Raw genomic sequence first — 19561 nt, 5'->3', positions numbered from 1 at the left:
AATTCTAAAATTGTAATGAGATGCCACTCAAATTCAGCAGTAAAGCACTTTTGTATATTCAGAGAGTGTGATCACCGAGAAAAACACAAACATAGAAAATGCGAGGACCAAGAAACATAATTCAATTGATATAAACGTACAAGTCCAGAACTTAACCGTGATAAGGGAATTTAATAATACAGTACTAAATTGTCTCCAAGTGTAACAGTATTAGTTATCTACATATTTTCAGATCAGACACACATGGCTCCTCATAAATAACATGCATGGATCTGACTTTTGGAGACTAATCAAAACTAAAACCAAATCAAACAGCACTTTACAAAATGTTACCATACATACAGTAACTCTAAATCAAACTCTGCATTTATATACAGTACAAAATGCTTTAGACTGTTGATCCATAGGCTCTACAACTGCCAACTCATAGCAAAGGACCGACAATAACTGTAGAAAATAAGAGAAAAATATATTCTGAAATAATATTACCACATTTAGAACAGTAAAACGTGTTTTAAAGAAAAAACAAGAAGTAAAATCAAAAGATAAATATCGAGCTTGGTAGAAGACAAAAAAACATACATTTAAGCAACAATACAATTTTCACTTTTGAGCCTTTTAACTATGCTGCTTTGTGGAAATTCAAGTCTTGAAAATTGTTGCTTGACCATGTCTGAGAACCGTAATGGAATCAAAAGTAGCAGAGTCATCTACTCAGTTTTCAAGGTGAGGTCTTCAGTTAAACTACAGCCATCACATTGGTTTTTCACTCTTTCGTATATATATTTTTTCCATTCTCTCCCTCCTTATGATGAAGGCATTCAGGTGAGTTTCTCTTTTAGTTCCAACGGAAAGACCCAGAACCTCTTATGCTGTGTTCTTAATTGCATTCTCATTAAGCTTTTCCATGTAGTTCCTAAGATCCTTTGAGTCTCCAAGCTCAATGTCTGGACAAACCCATTTTATATCACTGGTCTGCACCAGTGGCAACGGGCTAAGCACTGGACATCCATTGCTAGACTTTACATTAGAGAAAGTGGAGAACTTCACTCTCTTCCTCTTGGTGGTCGGTGAGTTAAGTGATTCATTCCTCAGATCTCTTCCACTTGAGCTACTTCCGCCGCCATCTGTAATACTGCGCTGGATACCTCCATTTAAAAGCTGACTACCTTCCTCCAAGGTACCAGTCAATTCTTCATGCTGCTGTTGCTGCAGACAAAGCCCCTCTTCTTGGCCAAGCCAAACCCAGTCATGGGCATGGGGCATAGTCTCCGTGGCCTCTAGAGATAGGTGTTTACTTCGGTACTTATATGTATAAGAGATGCAGTTGATGAGAAAAACGAGGATGGCCAAGCAGAAGACTCCCAGCAGTGCATACATGCCGATCTCCAGGTCTGTCAGGCCGCGTCGTGAAGGCAATAAGTCATCATCGGTACTGCGACTCCGAGGCAGCTCTGGGTATTCAGAAAAGTCATTTAAGTTTCTGTTCCCACTGTCTGATGATAAGCGACCCCCGTTAGGTCTCACTGGGACTTGGCCTCTAATGGTGGTGGCTGCACGGTTTATTAACCCAGTGTCCATGTCGGAGATGGATCCACCATAATACGGAGGATCCGGACGTGTCCTTTTGTCTCCCGGCTGCCTGTAATGCTCCTCTGACTGACCAAACCTAACCTGTACATTCACCATTCCTGTGGCTAAAGCAGAGCGTCGTTTGGACTTCTGGCACACTTCCGATGGACTCATCTCAACACGCACAAGCAAACCTTGGCCTTCACCCTTGGCAGCAACGAGAGGCCACTTCCACTTCGCGCTCTGCTGCACAACTACCACCTGTTCATTCAGAGATGTGGCTGCCAGGATAAAATGGGCAGGGTTGTAGTTGTCCAGAGGAGTCATAGATCCATCACTGAACTGAAGCCAGGCACTGATGAGGGATTCCTGTGAAAACAAACATGCAACGTAGCAAATTTAAATTGGTGCGACACCAGTACCCTGGAAATTAGCAACAAAAACACAAATAGAAATCTACAGATTTCCTTCAAATGAGGACCAAAATAAACCAGAGGCACAAGGGAAGCAGTAGTGGGTTTTAATTATGGTAAAAAGGCTGAACAACTCTCATGGGTCATGGCTGTTCCCTAAATTTCAAACAACATGAAGAAAACTTTAATATATGAGAAATATTCTAAGAGAAAATAAACCAGCACTAACTCTGTGCCAGCCGTGAACTAGTTCTAAAAATATAATTCACAAAATCTATTTTTTATAAGAGGCAATACAAGGACCTAATACGTTTAACACTAATGGCACATCGTGACAAATTAAAGGAACATGGATAGAATCTTACCTGCGTCAGTGACTCTATGACTTCCTGTGTGCTTGCAGTAGCAACAATGGCTCTGTTGCTTCCAGGGCTCAGTTGCAGGGACAAAGAGAGTCCAGAAACCAACTGCACACCAAGCTCTGTCACACTCACTTTATCATCCACCACCCTGATGGTCCTCTCAGCCAGGACTGACGACGTCAGAGGGGACAGAACCTATAGCAGGCAAAATAAAGGTTTTTAAAACTCATTTCTTCTTTTTTCTAGTAGTTCTTAAGCCAACAATTTCACAAACATTTTTTTACGAATGTACCTCAAAAAAAAAATAAAAACCCCCCCCCCCCCCCACAAATTTTGAAGATATATATATATATATATTCTAACAAATTAATTAGATATGTTTTATAGGAGGTAGCAATGCTTACAGACTTGTTACATATGGTAAAACCTCACTATGCTGTGTGTGCACAATTATTAGGGAAAATGGTATTTTGACCATGTTATTATTTTTAGGTATATTTTTAACCACAAACTGGATACACTTGAAAGTTTAATGGATTTAAGCATACCAGGTGATCTGTATAATGAGGAAGTGTGTGTCCTACTGATGTCAACACCCTATATCAAGGTGTGAATAATTATTAGTCAACTTCTTTCCTTTAGGCAAAAAATAGGCAAAAAAAAAGAGATTTAACTGACTCTGAAGAGACAAAAATGACAAAAATGACCAAAAGTGTCTTAGTGAGATGCAGGACTCTTGAAATTGCTAAGATATTGGGGCATGATGGTACAGAACCATCATGCAAAATGCCAACAAGGTCACAAGAAACGTGTTGAGAAAAAGCTGCCAAGAATTTGAGAAGAATCAAGTGTGAAGATACCAGCAGCTCATTACTGTCCAGTTCTGTCACATTCCATAACTACAACCTGCCTGGTGTACGTAGAAGTACACAATGTTTAGAGTTTGCCAAGGTAAGGAAAGCTGAAACCTGACCAACAAGACAGACAGACTGAAGAAATATCTGAAGACAGATTTTTCAAAGGTTTTCTGGACCAATAAAGCGAGAGTGACTTTTGACAGACTAGATGGATGGGTCCACGGCCGGATGGCATGGTCCCCTTCCTGACCTGAACCCAGTTGAGAACTTGTGGTATGAGGAAACTGACAGAAGGGTTTTCCCATAAGTCTTTCACTGTTATTGAAAAAAGAGGGTGGGTGTATGGGTCACTGATTCTTTCTGCTTTTTATGTCAGAAATATTTATTGGAAAATTCCGAGTTGTTCGTAATTTTCAATCAATCGGACGAAAATGAAAAAAAAAAAAAAAAAAAAGATCCTACATGTTCTTCCTTGAACATTCATATTTGAGGTTCATTAACATTTTAGGTTGACCAAAAGTACTAAGAGAAAATAACAAACATAAGACGTCTTCAATCATTGCACACACAATGCACATTAGGCTCCGATAAAAAAAAAAAAAAGCACACAACAAAACTGCTTTCTAACCCACACCTTCGGAAGGAATGCCCCAACCTTCAGAGTAGCCAGAGGTGTAAGCATGTAAATAGCTGTGATATTGTTTTGAGATGAGAATCTCTTCCATCCGCTCCAATTAGGGCTCCAGTATTTCCTGCAGCCTCCCCCACAGAGCTGCATTTACCAGCCATAATGAACTGTCAGCACCGATCACCGCCTCATTTGTCCAGACCCAATACCCCGTTTCCCTCCTTTTGTATTTTTCCTTTTTTGTTTCTCACACAGTCAAAGTGAACGGATGAATACCCTTGAATTGTCAAAAGCAAACAGTGTGGTCTCAGAACCGCATATGCATTTTGAAATGCCTAAGCAATTGCTTATGATTTGTGGGGACACAAAAGTTATGTGAGAAATGCATATATGATGAGACAGACAAAATCTAAAAGCGCAACAAGCAAATAACATGTTCCGCTTTTGTTTTCATTCATTATTGACTGATTCTTTAGCAAAAGAATAATCTGACACCCCAATGTTATGAATCTTATTATCAGAACTTGCAATTTTATGTTTTTATATATAATGCTACTCCTATGAGGTATATAAAATATAAACTCAGGTTAATTTGTTGTTATCTAGACGTTAGAGGCATACTTGAACTCTTAAAGTGGCTCTTTAACCACTGTGTAAGAGAATAAAAGGGTGTGTAATGTACCTATTAAAAGACACAACACTCCAAGTATCTTTCAACCCTAATAGAAAAGACTTATAATCTATAAAAACGTCTGACATCTCAGAGAGAGCTCTGCTGATGCTGTGTTTCTCCTTCAAAAAGATCATCTTCTCTTCCACCTAACATCTGAGTACCAGCTAGCAGCTGTCCAGACTCTCCAGTGCTTATATCCCGACATGCTGAGGCTCTTCTTCAAGATTCTGTAATGGTACTTCTTGTCCTTAATACCAGAGCCATGTCTCGCCTCCATCCCATCACAGAAACTGTGGATTCTGCCTTTCACCTACATTCCATAATTGTGAAATTTCCCCACAAGGCTTACAGGTGTGTCAAGACCCTTCCTCTAAAATCAGTTTTCAAGTTTACAGATTTATTCATTCTGTCCCCAGAGAGCAATTAAAGAGTCTTCCCAGCCTCACCCTTTCCTATTCAGACCTGTAAAATTCATGTCTTATAACATTTCTGTATAGATCGAGGAAGCTCCACTATGCAAAACCCCATGAAAATCCTTTTTTAGACCTAGATCTAGGCATGAGCAACCAACAATATAATAAGGAACCTATTATTACCCAAACCACGCGTGTCTGACTCACACACTGACGTCTGCAAAGGTTATCAGCACAATACGTTTTGCATGAAAGTGTCCCATCCGTAACCTGTCAAACAGTCCTTAAATGGAGTCATTCTTCCTTTTTGCAACAGAATAAAACTTTCAGCAGAGTAAAATATTGATAACATTAAAGATTCAGTGCACAGGATCATCAGTTTTAAAGTCAAACTGCATTTGAAACCGTGAATCTTTATTGAATCAAAAAATATATATACAAATGTGTTCTTTTACTTGGAGTGTTTAAAGAGTTTGAGGTAATGTAGCACACACACACCACACACACACACACACACACATTCATATATCTATGAATGCAAATAGAAACATAAGAACATGGATTTTTTAGAAACCAGGAAATCCCCTGGAGTAGAGGTGGAATTTTATGGCCTGTGTTTCAGCGATGTATTCCTCTTGTTGTGTTGTCTTGTAAATGTCAAGCCGGCGTTGATTTATGGTGTGAGAGTGACGTCTGAAGTCTCCTGAGCAAGACCTTGATTGTATCATTAAATAAATAGAACTGTGATTGTTTGTGAATCTTTGGTGTGTGTGTGTGCGTGTGGTGTGTGTGTTTTAGAGAGAGTGTGTGTGTGTGTGTGTGTGTGTGCACTGGGCTACGTGGTAAAAAAAACCTGATAGAATGAGACATGGCGCAGGTGTAAACTTGATAGGTTTAAGTGTTTATGCCTCACTGGAATCAATCTGGCTGTATTTCAGGCTTGTTCCTTTTTCGGCATCAAATTTGTTATTTACTTCATGGAGTTAATGGCTTTATTTTATGATTTTTGTCACTAAAACAATTGTATTGTATAACTCTTATTAGTGTCTTTACTCATCTGGTTTTATTTTTGTCATTTTGCTTATTGCCCTTTGGTTGGATTTTTCTTTCTGTTATATATATATATATATATATATATATATATATATATATATGGGTATGGGGGCAACTGTGGGTAAAGTAGTCATCTTGCAATCGGAAGGTTGCTGGTTCAATTTCTGCTTCCTCCTGCCACATGTTGATGTGCCCCTGGGCAAGGCACTTGTATAAATGTGTGTGTTTCTGAGTAGAGATGGGTGAATGTGACTCTAGTGTAAAGCACTTTGAGTTACTCACAAGAACAGCAAAATGTCCAAACTGCTGTCTCTATAGAAGCGCTTTCATTTATGAATCATTTAATCAAGCCCATTTGATTAGCAGTGCCTGAGTGCTACTTGTTCTACAAAAATTGTAAGAAACAGGAAAACATACTTATTTCTTCATAACAGCTTGTCCATTTTGTTTCAACTTCAGAAAAGCACTTAATGACAGTGTACAATTTGTCTTTAACATCGGAGAATAAATTAAAATTATGTTAAATTCTGGTGCAAACTAGATCGCATCTTATAACCTTTTTTAATCATATGTGCAATATTTTAGAATTGAAAGAAGATGCACTTTCACATTCTAAAAAAGATAAAATGCTTCCCCTTTCCACCTGTTTACAAACTCTTTTGCTTAAGCTGTTGTTCCTGGTACTGTTCTTTTAGGATTTGATAGACCAGGGACATTCAAACTACGACTAATCAGTGGCAAAAAATAAGTAAATTGAATGGAATCAGCAGATAATAAGATAAACCTTCTTAAATTAAACTATGTGGTTAAATAAGCAACTATCCTCTGCAAAAATGAAGCATACAAAGAAAGTTTTATGCCAAAAATTCACTTCTGAACGAATTTCTGTTCTTTCAAATTAAAATCTATCATATTTAGAACATGCAAACACTCCATAATATTCCCTTTAGGGTTGTTTTCCAAATGCTGATGAATAAATAGCCATGAATTTTAGACACTATACTTCCAACTCCAACATATAACTCAGCTAAGGTCACAAGCTTGCTCACCTTCAACTTCAATCACAGCCATATAAGATTTTTCACGAGTCCTCATATAACAAGTTTCTGATAATCAGAACACTTGTTATTGCGTTCAGGCAGAATAAACGCGATCTTTAACAATCTCTGCTATTCGGGACAATGTTCATGTTGGAGACAGCCTTCAACACAGCAGTAAAGAACAGAAGCCTGTAAAACACTGACATGAACGTCACATCTTACATCTCATTCCTGTCTAGACCTCAAGGTGACTGCTTTTCATAAAAGCAGTGTCACTGATAGTTTTGGAAAGTGGTGGCAATAAAGTGATGGAAACTGTTGTTTCCGTTGTTGTGCATGAATGCGAGTGTACCAGTGTTTTCAAAGAACAAGGTTGGGAAACACAGCACTAAAGTTGGTGTGTTTATTTTAAGATATACAGTTCAAACATAAAAAGAGTTTACAGGGTCAAAGATTTAAAGTTCTTTATAGTAGCAAAGAGACCTAAAGGACAAAAAAATTCAGAGTGAGGATGACTATGGGACAGCTATATATATATATATATATATTTTTTTTTTTTACACCAGCTAATGCATTGTTAAGGGTGAAAAGTTTCAGGTTGGTGTTGAGAAGTAAAAATGTTAAGGTCATGCTGTAAAACTCCTTGTTTTACAGAAAAAAACAAAAATCATTTATTGATGCCAAAAAATAAAATATGGAGACTATTGATGACATTTTTGATGAGAATCCATTTCCGCAACAAATTAACAGCGAGGACAAATAGTCGACGGTGGAACAAGCATGCATGCCACCGAAAAAATAAAATGGTAAAAACACAACACAGAGACATACTGATCAAGTCTTATCAAGTGTTACGTTTTAAGGATGTGGAGTATAGAAATTTTATGTATATTTGTTCTCACTAATAATTTAAATTGTGTAGCACATGAATTTCTCAGAGCAGAAGGTGTCTAACTGCATTTAATCATGCAAGAATATACATTGAACACACAAAAGCTTGGAAGTTAAAAGTGATCTAAATTTGGTAAAGTGGCCTTTGTATCCCATAGTATCACTAATGGTAATTAGTGATTATAGTGAATAGACACAAGCCTACATATTGGAGACCAAATGACGGGAGGCTGGCAGATTTTTTCAAAAATCTTAAAGACTTGGTCTCCTACTATAAATAAGTACATCTGAAATGCAAAGCAAAAACTTTATGCATTATGCCCGTCTTGACAACAGAGTTTGGAGTACAGGGGAATTTCATAGGGAAATTCAGAGCGGAGAGAAGGTTTACACAGCGCATTTATTCATTGTAATTGGTGATCATGACTTAAAAATGTTGAAATGTTTCATCTAATCTCTTTATCTCAGATTGCCACATCAGAAACTCTGCTTTGCATCAAATGACTCTTTGTGCATCACAGAAATTGTTGCTCCAGTAGTCCCTGGTTATTGCTCTGCTCTGCAGGTTCTCCAGAGTGGCAGATATGAAGTTTGTCGACAATTATTGCAAACATTGTACTACGCTTGTGAAAACATAGTATATAGTATTCTTATTCCTAGTTTTCCCATTAGTATTGCCAAAATAAATATCATCTTGTTCTTGTTTAGCAAAACTCATGTATTGTCTTACAAGCTGGATCATCCGCAAAAAAAAATAAAATAAAATAAAAACTCAACACGAAACTATTACTCACACTACCTGCAGTTTGGTGGTTCCAGAACTCAGTCCAATTAGCACTTGACTCTCCAGGAGCTCGGCGATCGTCGGGTCCTGCACCCTGAGAGACTCCTTGACAAGCTGCGTGACATCCACATGCCAGTCTGTACCCAGCAGGAAGTTTTGCTGACCCGGTCTGCCCTCTTCCATGGCTCCTCTAAAGTCCCCTGCATCTGTAACAAACTGTGTGAGGACATGCAGAGAGGTGCTCTGGTACTGGGCTACACACGCATTCTCTGTCCTCTCTTCTTGTCCATAGGCACCATCGTTGTCATCGGTGACTCTCTCGTATCTATGTGGCAAAATAAGAGAAATGGATTTGATTTTTTTAGTTAATTAGTTAAGCAGATGAATGTTAGACACCATTAATGTATTTCAAGTCGATTCTGAGTTATAAAGCATAGTAGCAGAGGATTTGCATACCTAAAGATGTCTTTTTAAAAGCTGATCGACTGGATGCTTGCAAATCATGTTTTTCTGCATGCTTGCCTGGCTTTTCAAAAGCTACTCTGGCAGAGTTTTTTTTTTATTTTTTTTTTAAATCTATTAAAATCAACTTGCAGAGGAAAACTGCTGCCTAGCTTGCTTTTTCATTTTCTTTAAAAGGGCAACTGATATTGCTCAGTATGTCTGCCATTTATTTGGCCCTCGGCAAATGCTTTGCAGATACAGCCATCTCGGAAAGCATGTGTTGTAGCAAATTAAAATTCCTCTACTGAAAGCATTTTCACAACCTACGGTTGAATTTTGGAACAGATTTAAGGTACACCTTACATTTGATGCAAGATAAATTATCCCTTTTCAGGAGGTAGGTTAGGAAAATAAAAATGCTTAAAATGACTAGAGGGCACACATTTTGCCCACAAATCTCCATTTGGTTGAGTTGTGTATGTAGTATTGTTTCACTGCTAATGTCAATAAACATCAAACATTATTTGAGCCATTAAAAATATCAGCCATTTCTGCTTTGTCGTCAGTCTTAAGCATTTTAGAATAATTAACTCATTTTAATTTCAGACAAAGAGAAGCTTTCAAATGCCAATTTCATTCATTAAGGATAACAGACTATCCAAACAAACCTGGCTCAATATGAACAATTAATCCCCCCACTTCTTAAATGATTAACTGTGATTATTCCTGATCTAACTGTAATTAACCCTACTCAATTACTGCTGAATAAAGAATTTTAAATATCAGCTGCCTGATAAACACAGAGAACATTAAAATCACTCTAAAGGCAACACATCGTGCCCCAATGTAAAGAAACTAAACATGTAAAACAAAATCATTCCTGCTTTTTTAAGGATTGGTGAAACACAGTTTTGTCCACCTGGACTTGCCGTAGAACTAACAACATTTGAGAAAAGAAACATCCTCAGTCTAGTGGGAAGCCGCAAGGTTGAACAGTCACCTTTTACAGGACAATAACTTTTCACATAGGGTCAAGTTGTTTAAAAATAACATTTTGTGTTACATCAGGTTATTTTTGCCAGTTCTCAGCATTTCTTTGTTGCGCTGAGATTTTTATACGTTAGAAATCTGTAAGGGGTCTGAACATTTTTCACAGGAATATAGATGCTCCGTATTCTAACTTTCTTTCAAACAACTTTATCTGTGATCTAATGTTTTTGTTGTTTCCCACAGTGTCGGTGTCATTAAGTCCTCAATTTTCAGACATGACTCTCATATTTTACCCAAAATTTGCTTAATTTCTTCACTTCTCCTTGTTCACTTCCATCCTGCGCCTTTTATTCTCTATGCTCCAAGCTTTTCTTGCTTCCATGCTGGTCAGGTGGCCAGGGGGAACGACCGTGACAGTTTCTATTAGGTTTAATGAGGCATGGCTTGTCAGGCAGAAAACGTGCTGACAGGTTAACATGTTGTGGCCCAGTGGCTTGGCTTACTTCCTAACCTGTCTTTACCGCATCCCCCTCCCCGTTTCCTTCACTTGAGTTGAGGGGACAGCAGTCCACATAGAGGTGACATTAGGGGCTGACAGCAGAAACATGGGGGTCAGGGCCTGTTTTTAACACTGAGTGACACATCAGCCAAGGTATTAGACTTTAATGAAGGGCCTTTTTAACTTAATGGGTGAGCTTTCTCTTGCCTGGATCGGACAGACAATGTTGGTAATTTTATTGTTACTCTCTCATTTACTTGTCTTATATACATTCTTTCAATTACAAAAACTATAGATTCTTCATGTAACTGTGAGACCCCTCGGATTGTATGAATTTTTTTTTTTTAAAAAGGACCTAAATTATATCTGTAAATGTTTCCATTTGTTAGTATAGTGTAAAGCATATTTTCTCTTCAATGCTGCGCTCTAGATTTGGCGATATTTAGTGATCTTTGCAGATGGTTTTAATATATGCTTAGCTTGCTCAAAATTCAATCAATATAAACAACAACAACCAGACCGAAATATTGGCTTATATGAGCTCACTTCTGAAAATGAACATCAGCATTGTTGCTTCCTGGCTGATGAGCAAGAAAATGCTGCATTACAAAACTGCTTAACTCGGCATAAACAGTCATTGGAAAAATGTCATTCATACTAAAGGTTTACATATAAAGACAAAATATATAATGAAAAAAAAAAAACAAACAAAAACATTATCTGGTCCTTACAAACATCTAAAATGAAATAAGTTTAACCTTTTGTGTACCAACACACATACCAGACCCCACATTGCCATTATTTATGAAACACAAGAAAGAAAATACATCCCATGACCCACCAGTGTCCAGAAAAGACTCTTGAGGTGGTTGTATTCTGTGGGATATAAACCTCTCATTAAGCCCGGTGCTCTCAACAACATGGCTTTGATTCATTGGGGTTTGCAGAAATTCATTCATGCACAGCTCTAATAGTCAGTCAGACTGAGGTCTGAACTTTGACAGTTCCAATGAAACACTCGTTTCGTTTTTAGCCTGTCTGTTGATATTTATTGTGTTCAGAATCACAACTTTTTAAACCCGAGTCATTCAAGTCCTGTTATTTTAGTGGAAAAGAGTCATTCTCCAGGCATCCCTTTTAAGTAATCTTTATCCTGCGATGAACTTTCACATTTTACAAGAGTTATGTAAGGTTTGCAATGTAGCTCTTGGGTATTGTGCAATCTCTGAGAACACGGCATTATAAACTAAGCTGCTTGGATGTCTATTCCTGGGAAAACTTCCATAAATGTTTGTGAATAAACTTTCAAATGGTACTTGGGATCACTGACGTTGTTTTACAATGACAATTTATTGTATAAACGTATATTCTCCAGAACATTGCCAAATGCCTATTTATTTATGTATTTATTTTCCAAACAGAGGTTGTGGTTATATTGAAGTTTAAAATGGGTGAATAAACCACGGCAATGTTTCAAAAACATTCTAAAAGTAAAGTAATATTTCTCCTCATGCGTTTGTCTATGCAAAAATACTTAATGAAGCAATCACCACTTCAACAGCCACATATTTTAAAACCGAGTGTATGACCTCACTTCAAAAATGTTTCCCTTTGATTTCTAGTTACTGTAAGTATACCTGGAAAAAAGTTGGTGCCACTGCCACATAATATATTTGTTAATTTTATTTAAATGTTTCAGCAGAACTGTTCAATAGAATCTATATTTCTATTCAGGCTGCTGTGCTTTCACTACTTTCTGGTATTGCCAAAGCTCCTTAATAATCCAAATCAGTATTCCTTCTTTTTAATAAGTACTTTTTGGGACACCACTCTAGTGAGTTTGTTGACACTCATTATACATCTGAGCTGCTTTTGCAGCTGCATTTTACGCCTCAAAGGTCTGCAAGACCAGTAGATTGTTGATTTGTTTTGTTGTGTTAACCAAGTCATGAAACATTCCCCTAATGCAAGCACAGAACTCCTCCGATATTTCTTCTGAACAAAAACAACACTTGGCTCGAAACTATTTTACCGTTGTATAATATTTTAATGCCTGGCTGTATAGTAGATATAATCCCATAAAGTTTGTGTGATTACGTTATTTCCAAGCTTTATCTCGTCTTCCTTTGCCCTGTAGTGTTTTCATTTTTTAAAAAGAAGGAGGGATCAGTGATAATGCAACAGAAAACCATGTCCTACCTCCTGCTGCCAGCACTAACAGGGACTCTCCAGCCCTTTATCTGACTGAGTTCGGGGTCAGATACATCTATGAGCAGCGGTAGGCGGGGGATCCATACACTCATCTCCAGCTGTGCGCTCAAAAAACTGTAGGTGAAGTTGAGTGTCACCCTTTTCTTTCCTCTCGTCTCTTTTCCATTGACATATACGTAATCGCAGCGCTCGGATACCTGAAGACAAAGAAAACAACACAAAAACAAATCTGCTTCAGACTATCTCTTCAACAGAAATAACATCCACTATGAACAAGAGGTTCATTCTTTATCTTTGTTTTGAAAACTAGGTGCATTCATAAAGCTCATTCTTTGGTTTCTCTCATATCTGTGTGTTCGTTTTTGGACCATTGGGGTTGGCGAAACCTGTGAGTACCTCAACGTTTTGAGGTTTTCTGGTCAAAGTCACAGCTGAGAAAGTGTTAGCTCTTATATATATTAATTATATATCAACTATTTTACATATTAGTTTACTTCTTTTATTCATTTAGCTTGCTTGGGTTGTTCAACACTGGGTGTGTTGAGCAAGTACTTTTTGCATGGATGCAGGTGCATCATGTGTAGATGTGACATACATGTCTATGTGAAAAGCATTATTACATGGGCAAGTAGCGGGAATTTGATCCAACTGGACAGATGGAGCCCTGCAAAGACACCAACCTGTTTCATCCAACTAGAGAACAAAATGCTCAGAACTAAATAATGACCAGCTGGATGAAGCACAAATCCAATGAGCTATCAAAGCCACTCAGATGAAGTTCCAACATGAAGAATGGTATATTCAAGACATTGTAAATATTGCCCCATTATAACATTCGCATAACCTTTACGAGAACGTTCTACATTTGCAATACAGGGTATTCTCAATGTTTTGGCAGAATTTTCTCTCTCATTGTAATCCTTTTAATCTATAAACCCGTCACAAACGTGATTGGCACAACTGCTAATTTCAGCACAAATCCTTAGTAGTGACAATCGCCTCTTTCTAACAAACCAGTCAAAAGAAAACTGTCATCCGTCTTTGCGTACGACTTGGCAGCTTTAACTCTCGAATGGTGCGAGATCATCCCGTCTCTCTGAGGAACAAAACTGACAGCTTTGTGTCTGTCAGCTTCTCCTCCTCCTCACTTTCATTACTTCTTCCTTATTCTCTCCCACTCATCGACTTTTATCGTCAGTAAAGTGAGCATTACCCAAACCTCGCGCATGCTGAAACCTAATTAGTGATTAAAAGTAATATGAAAGCTGTGGGGATATTTAAAACTTTAGAAATTGTGCTTTATTAAGGCAAAGTCGAATAAAGGACATAAATAAAACTGCATAATTTAGATGTTTCTAACTAGGCCTATGCAAGAGTCACTGTGCTGGTTCTTATAATAAATAGGATTTTGTTATTCAAGTTGATCTTATCCTAACTGATGTAAGGTCGTATTATGTGGGATTCCCAGCACAGTGCTACATATTGTTACATTTCCAAGCACCTGTTAAACTGCTTCTTAAAGCTTCTTCAAGAAAAATACGCTTTGAATGTACATTTTACTGTCTTTGGGACTTAACAGTTTAAAAGTAGACGCCATTGCCATGGTGGAAAAGTGTTATGTGCTTCATTAAAATTACATCATATGTGTGACCAGTAAAACAATAATGTGGATAATAATAGTTATAAATTAAGGGGGGTAAGTGTTTCCCTTTCACCCTTGTTACAAAACAATCTGTTTACAATGTCATAAATCACCATGGCGATTTTGAATTTGTCCACGAAAATAATGACTGAAATTTTACATCTTGTAGTTATTACCCACTTTATGTCGATGGATGAAATCACTTTGATTAAAAAAAATAAGGATTATAATAGATATTAGGAACCCAAAATTGTTTTCAATTAGTCCTTCAGAGTCTCCGTTCTCATTTGTGTCTTTTTAAGACTTAAAAAGAAAGAAGTGAGTCTTCTTTATCTGCCTCTTGATCGTTTTAAGGTTTTCAAAGCATTTTTAACAGGAAATCTCCAATTTTCCTCAGCTGTATTATTGCACTCCAGCATTGAAATATTGTTCCTATTAAGGGCATTTTAGGTGATAGCTTTAAATATTGAACAGAGATTGTGCCATATTTTGCTGTACATTAAAAAGTGAAACTCAATTTCTCTCGACCTCTTACATCAGTGGCAACACACACACACACACACACGCATGCACGCAAATCTGTGGACAATATTAAGTGTGTAGCCAGTCTTGTACCTTACCAATCATTACAAAGGCATGAATGGATGAATGAATCAATGACTTTAAGACAACTGGCTAAAACTAAATTAAGGTTCTGATCGGCGTGCCGTACAGCACAGGGCCATGTGTTGAGGGCGAATCTATATTAAAAATATCTCTGAGAACCCAGTGAGAATAAATTGCATTTCACCCTATTTTAAAATTAGTACAAAAAGAAGGGTTACCTCTGGAAAAGACATGCTTCTTGGTATAAAGTTCAGTTAAGTAACAAACTGAGAATTATGAGGGGGTAGCTCCAGACTGAAGTTATTATTAAGCTTAGAAAAAATATATATTATTACTTACAAATGTATCACGTGTCAGACAATATCATCTTACTATTTCTAGTTAAAAGACACGAAAAAAGAATTATTTTTATCACTGTTGATTAAAAGCCAAGTGTAGTGCAGACACCCATAGAGAGAGCTAAAGAGGATCCGTTCTGATTTAGAAAGAGAGCTTACTCTCAAACTCTAAATAAAACAGTGATTTGTCGGGATACAATAAGATCAAAAACTGTGTTATTTTGAGATTCCTTTGATATTAGTTGTAAAACGCGGGGTGCTGCTTACTGCTCCCAAAAGCAAATGTGTGAGCTGCTGGAGCGCCCGGTCCCTGGCCCACAAGGTCAACATCACAATGTGTGGTATCATTTCGGTGGATAATGAAACCCTCTGAGAGATGTGCCCTGTCGCTTCTCTCCTCTTTGATCATCTATACTACATATTTATCGCTATATATATATATATCTACATAAGTATTTTGCCTCCGAGAAGCCAGACGACCCTGTAATCTTTCACAGTGCTTCTGGGCAAAAGTTTTGTAGGTTTTCTTGAAGGTCTTTCAAAGTTTTTCTTGACTTGAACTGAGCTTCACTCATTTGATCTTTGCAAGTAATAGTCAGCATACTGGTGGGTATAGCATGAATACAGCTTTTTGACAGTGAGATCAAGTGAGTTTTTTTTAACTGAGATGGGGCACGGTCTACTAAAACAAGACCGGCTGGCATAGAACACTTTGTGTTGCAAGTAAAAGTGAGTTTTGATGAATTTCTACAGGGAACAAGCAACCATGGTTTATATTTCAGCAAATAAGTAAATAAATAAAAACAAATATATTGTGACAATTCAAGTTAAACCAGTAGAATCAGGACATTCTTTCAATTAGTTTTCTGAAATTGTATGCAAATTAAAATGATCTTTAAAATAGTTGGCAAAATTATGCTACTTTTATTTTGAAAGCAACCGTTGTTTTTCTGCCTGGGTAGCTACATTATCGCCCTGTGTGGACAGGGTGAGTTGGCTCTGTTCTGGTAGACTGACTTTATGAAACATGCAAGTTGCCTTGGGAAATGCAAGCACACCAAAATAAATGTTGACAGAGAGTGCAAGTTTCACAGGACACGTGCAGATAGTTTTATAGATGTCAAAGCTATTGTTGTGCCTTGTTTGGAGAAAAGATCACGGCTTCTAAGAACTACAATGAAGTTGACATTATCAGACTGAAGATTAAGAGAAACAAAATAACTTGACCTATCACAGACTTTTATACATTTTAGAAACAGTCTGCTTAACTATATATAAATATATTTTATAAATTATCTTCAGACATGGCTGTTTCTGAAATCTAATGGCCAATCGATATAAATCTAAGCACAGATTGAACATTACAGATTTTGCATTGGGATGTCTTTTCAGTGCATGTAGATGGTAGATACCAGAAATTTATGAATTGTTGTCAGGCAAACTGACCAGACATTTTCTATCATTTGATATCTTAAAAATGGACTAGGGGAAACCACAGTGTTACAGTCAAAAGCTGTTTCCTGGTTGCTAAGACAGAGTATTCAAGAATAAAACACCATCTGAACAAATGGAGATAAAACACATTTTAGACAACAAAGAATGCATTTAAATAGTGTTTCCATTCCCATTGTTGCTAAGAGGTTGCTACAAATTCCTCTCATTTACTTACCAGAAGCTGAACATTTAGTATAAAGGTGTTTTGGCAATTTAGTTTTAAACCTACTGTAGTTATTCGCTGAAAAATTAGCTTGCCAATTGTTAAAAATCGTTAAATAATAAATAATAATAATTAAAAAAAAACACCTGTGGCAATTTTTATGTACGAGTTAAAACACTGTAACCCTTTGTCCTATTGTGTAATCTGTAACTCCTTCTGATCGCTTTTGAAAAAAAATTCCTTGGCTATAAACGAAGGTGAAACCAGGAGCTTCACGACACACTAACCTTGATAACCTGTTCGTCTGTTGACTTGCACTCCACTGACTCCGTAACATCTGACACAGCACCATCTGTCCCTATAGTGACCACCTTAACAGGAACAGCAACTGTGCGCCCATTGAGGACAGCCGTGTTCAGGATCTCAGTGTCCTGCAGAGAAACACAAGGGGAAACATTGGTACACATTAGACAAGGTTCCATGAGCTGACTAAGGCTAAATAAATCAGGCAGTGTGGAGTGGCAATTGAGGCTGCAAAAGAAAGAAAGTGACAACCACAAATCTGCTAAAAAAAAAAAAAAAATGTTACGATTTTCCCTTTTATATCCTACCCAGTTACATAAACATAGTGCATCATCAGAAATCGCACACAAAAAACACACATCCTTCATTTACATAGAACCTAATAAAATCATTATTCTGGCAGATGTTTGTTTTTATCCAAAGTAACTTCTGCTTTTCTGTTGTAACAGAAATATGATCAGATTATGTTCGACATTTCAAATAGTAAATAATCTTTGTATACCATGAAGCATTTTATGCTCAAGCCTACCATATTGTAGGAATCTTGAGCAAACCAATGGCTAAATCTAATTAAGAAGGAAATGGACATAAAGAACATTTGGTTTAACTACTGGCTATATACAAGACATATTTTATAGTTTAGCTGTTTCAAAATGTGTTACAACTATTACTTCCCATTCCTGTAAACATAATGTTTTTTAACATTTGAAAACTGGAACCCTGTTGTCCTCAAGTTGGAGCAGAAAAAAGTGGATTTGGTAGAATGTCTGAAAGAGAAGTTTTGTTTCAGTACATAAAGTCACAGACAAGAAACACTGGGGGAAAAAAAGCTGCAAGACTGTGCCCTTAAACTTAAAGACAACCTTTAAATGCCACGTATTTGAAGGTCCCATCTTCTGCAATTATAGTAAATAGTCACCATCTGAGACCCTTCACATGAAGTGCCCCTTTGAAACATGCTCAAGTAGCCCAGAAAATGGCAGGTAGCTGTCAGTGGTAATATTTACTTTCACAGAGATGGTATAAAGCAAAAAGGGTGTTTTTACTCCCTGCTTAAAGGTCTTTGGCACCAAGTAAATATTATTTTTCTTTCCACCAATCGATTGAGAAGAAGTGTGAAAAATGGCAATGACATGTTGTGGACAGCTTGCTGACAGTACTTGTCTCACAGCTACATCCAAACAGGAAAAACTGCCCAGTAAGATGCTGTATTTACCGATTTAAAAATCGGTTCTGCAAAAGCCGGGCCTCTTCTGATGCATATAAACATACAATCATAAGTTCAGTGTTCTTTTCTTAAAACATCTCAAAATGGTACCTAAGCATATGTTACCTCTCTACCAACACGGTAAAACGATGCATGATATATTTTAGAACGTACAACCAAACATTAAAGGAACATGACTTCCTTTCGTAGACGGCTTAAGTGAAGTGGAATCAAACTGGAGTTGTTTCTTTGCAGCTCTCCTGCAGCAACATCTCAAGCATAAAGAGAGAGATAAAAAAAATGCATATAAAATAGAATGACAATGATATGTTCAAGTAAATTGCCGTCATTTAAAAGATATCACAAGATATACTCGAGAGTGAAAGGCCTTACAGAGGAGCGGGGAAAAGATAATGAGATCAATTAAGACAACGGCTGGTAATCCTTGTGCTCCCAGTGCTTTGTCTGTCAGAAGATTTGGTGTAACAGTGGATCCTGCACGTCATTAGCTCAAAGAAAGGCTATCAAGAGGCATAGCTGTTTAAAAGGCAGAGGCGCACTTGTCTTCAGATTTCGCTTTGTTCACTCAGAGTGTTGCTTTTTGTTATCCTCAAACTGTTTCTACGGTAAAATAAATGTGATTTAAGGCTCAAATGAAAATAAAAAGCTTCCCGTCTAACAAAAATTATTCTGTTTTTTTTTTTGTTTGTTTTTTTTTCTTTTGAGGAAAAATGACAACTAACTGTGTTTGGCTGCTTCTTACTTGCACCTTGTTCCTTTGAACATAAACCAGTATAATTACAAAACTGTGAAGAACAGAATGAGAACAAACAAAATCCCCTATAGGAATTCTCAAAAGAACGAAACTTTTGCTCACAAATGATTTCTTTATTTCATCCGCAGCAGTGGTGGAGAAAGTACTCAAAAAATGTACTTAAGTAAAAGTACAAATACACAGTCAAAAATGTACTCAAGTAA

The 19561-nt window shown here is 37.2% G+C and overlaps 1 protein-coding gene across 1 annotated transcript in view; it reads right to left on the bottom strand.

Moving 5' to 3' along the window:
- Positions 1-32: 32 nt before the first annotated feature.
- LOC106946665 (transmembrane protein 132C) overlaps positions 33-19561 on the bottom strand; it is a 179787-nt gene continuing 160258 nt past the window's right edge. The window contains exons 6-10 of the mRNA XM_015031179.1: positions 17361-17504; positions 12819-13027; positions 8702-9011; positions 2351-2542; positions 33-1941 (exon numbers count right to left, since the gene is read on the bottom strand). Of these exons, the coding sequence (XP_014886665.1) occupies positions 868-1941; positions 2351-2542; positions 8702-9011; positions 12819-13027; positions 17361-17504 (1929 nt within the window). The 3' untranslated portion in view covers positions 33-867. The remainder of the gene's footprint in view (positions 1942-2350; positions 2543-8701; positions 9012-12818; positions 13028-17360; positions 17505-19561) is intronic.

The sequence above is a fragment of the Poecilia latipinna genome, unplaced genomic scaffold, assembly GCF_001443285.1.
Source record: "Poecilia latipinna isolate Pla-1442-1.1 unplaced genomic scaffold, P_latipinna-1.0 Scaffold13, whole genome shotgun sequence".
In the NCBI taxonomy this organism is placed as follows: domain Eukaryota; kingdom Metazoa; phylum Chordata; class Actinopteri; order Cyprinodontiformes; family Poeciliidae; genus Poecilia; species Poecilia latipinna.
The sequence above is the reverse complement of the archived record's forward strand: the minus strand, read 5'-3'. Positions and strand labels throughout refer to the sequence as shown.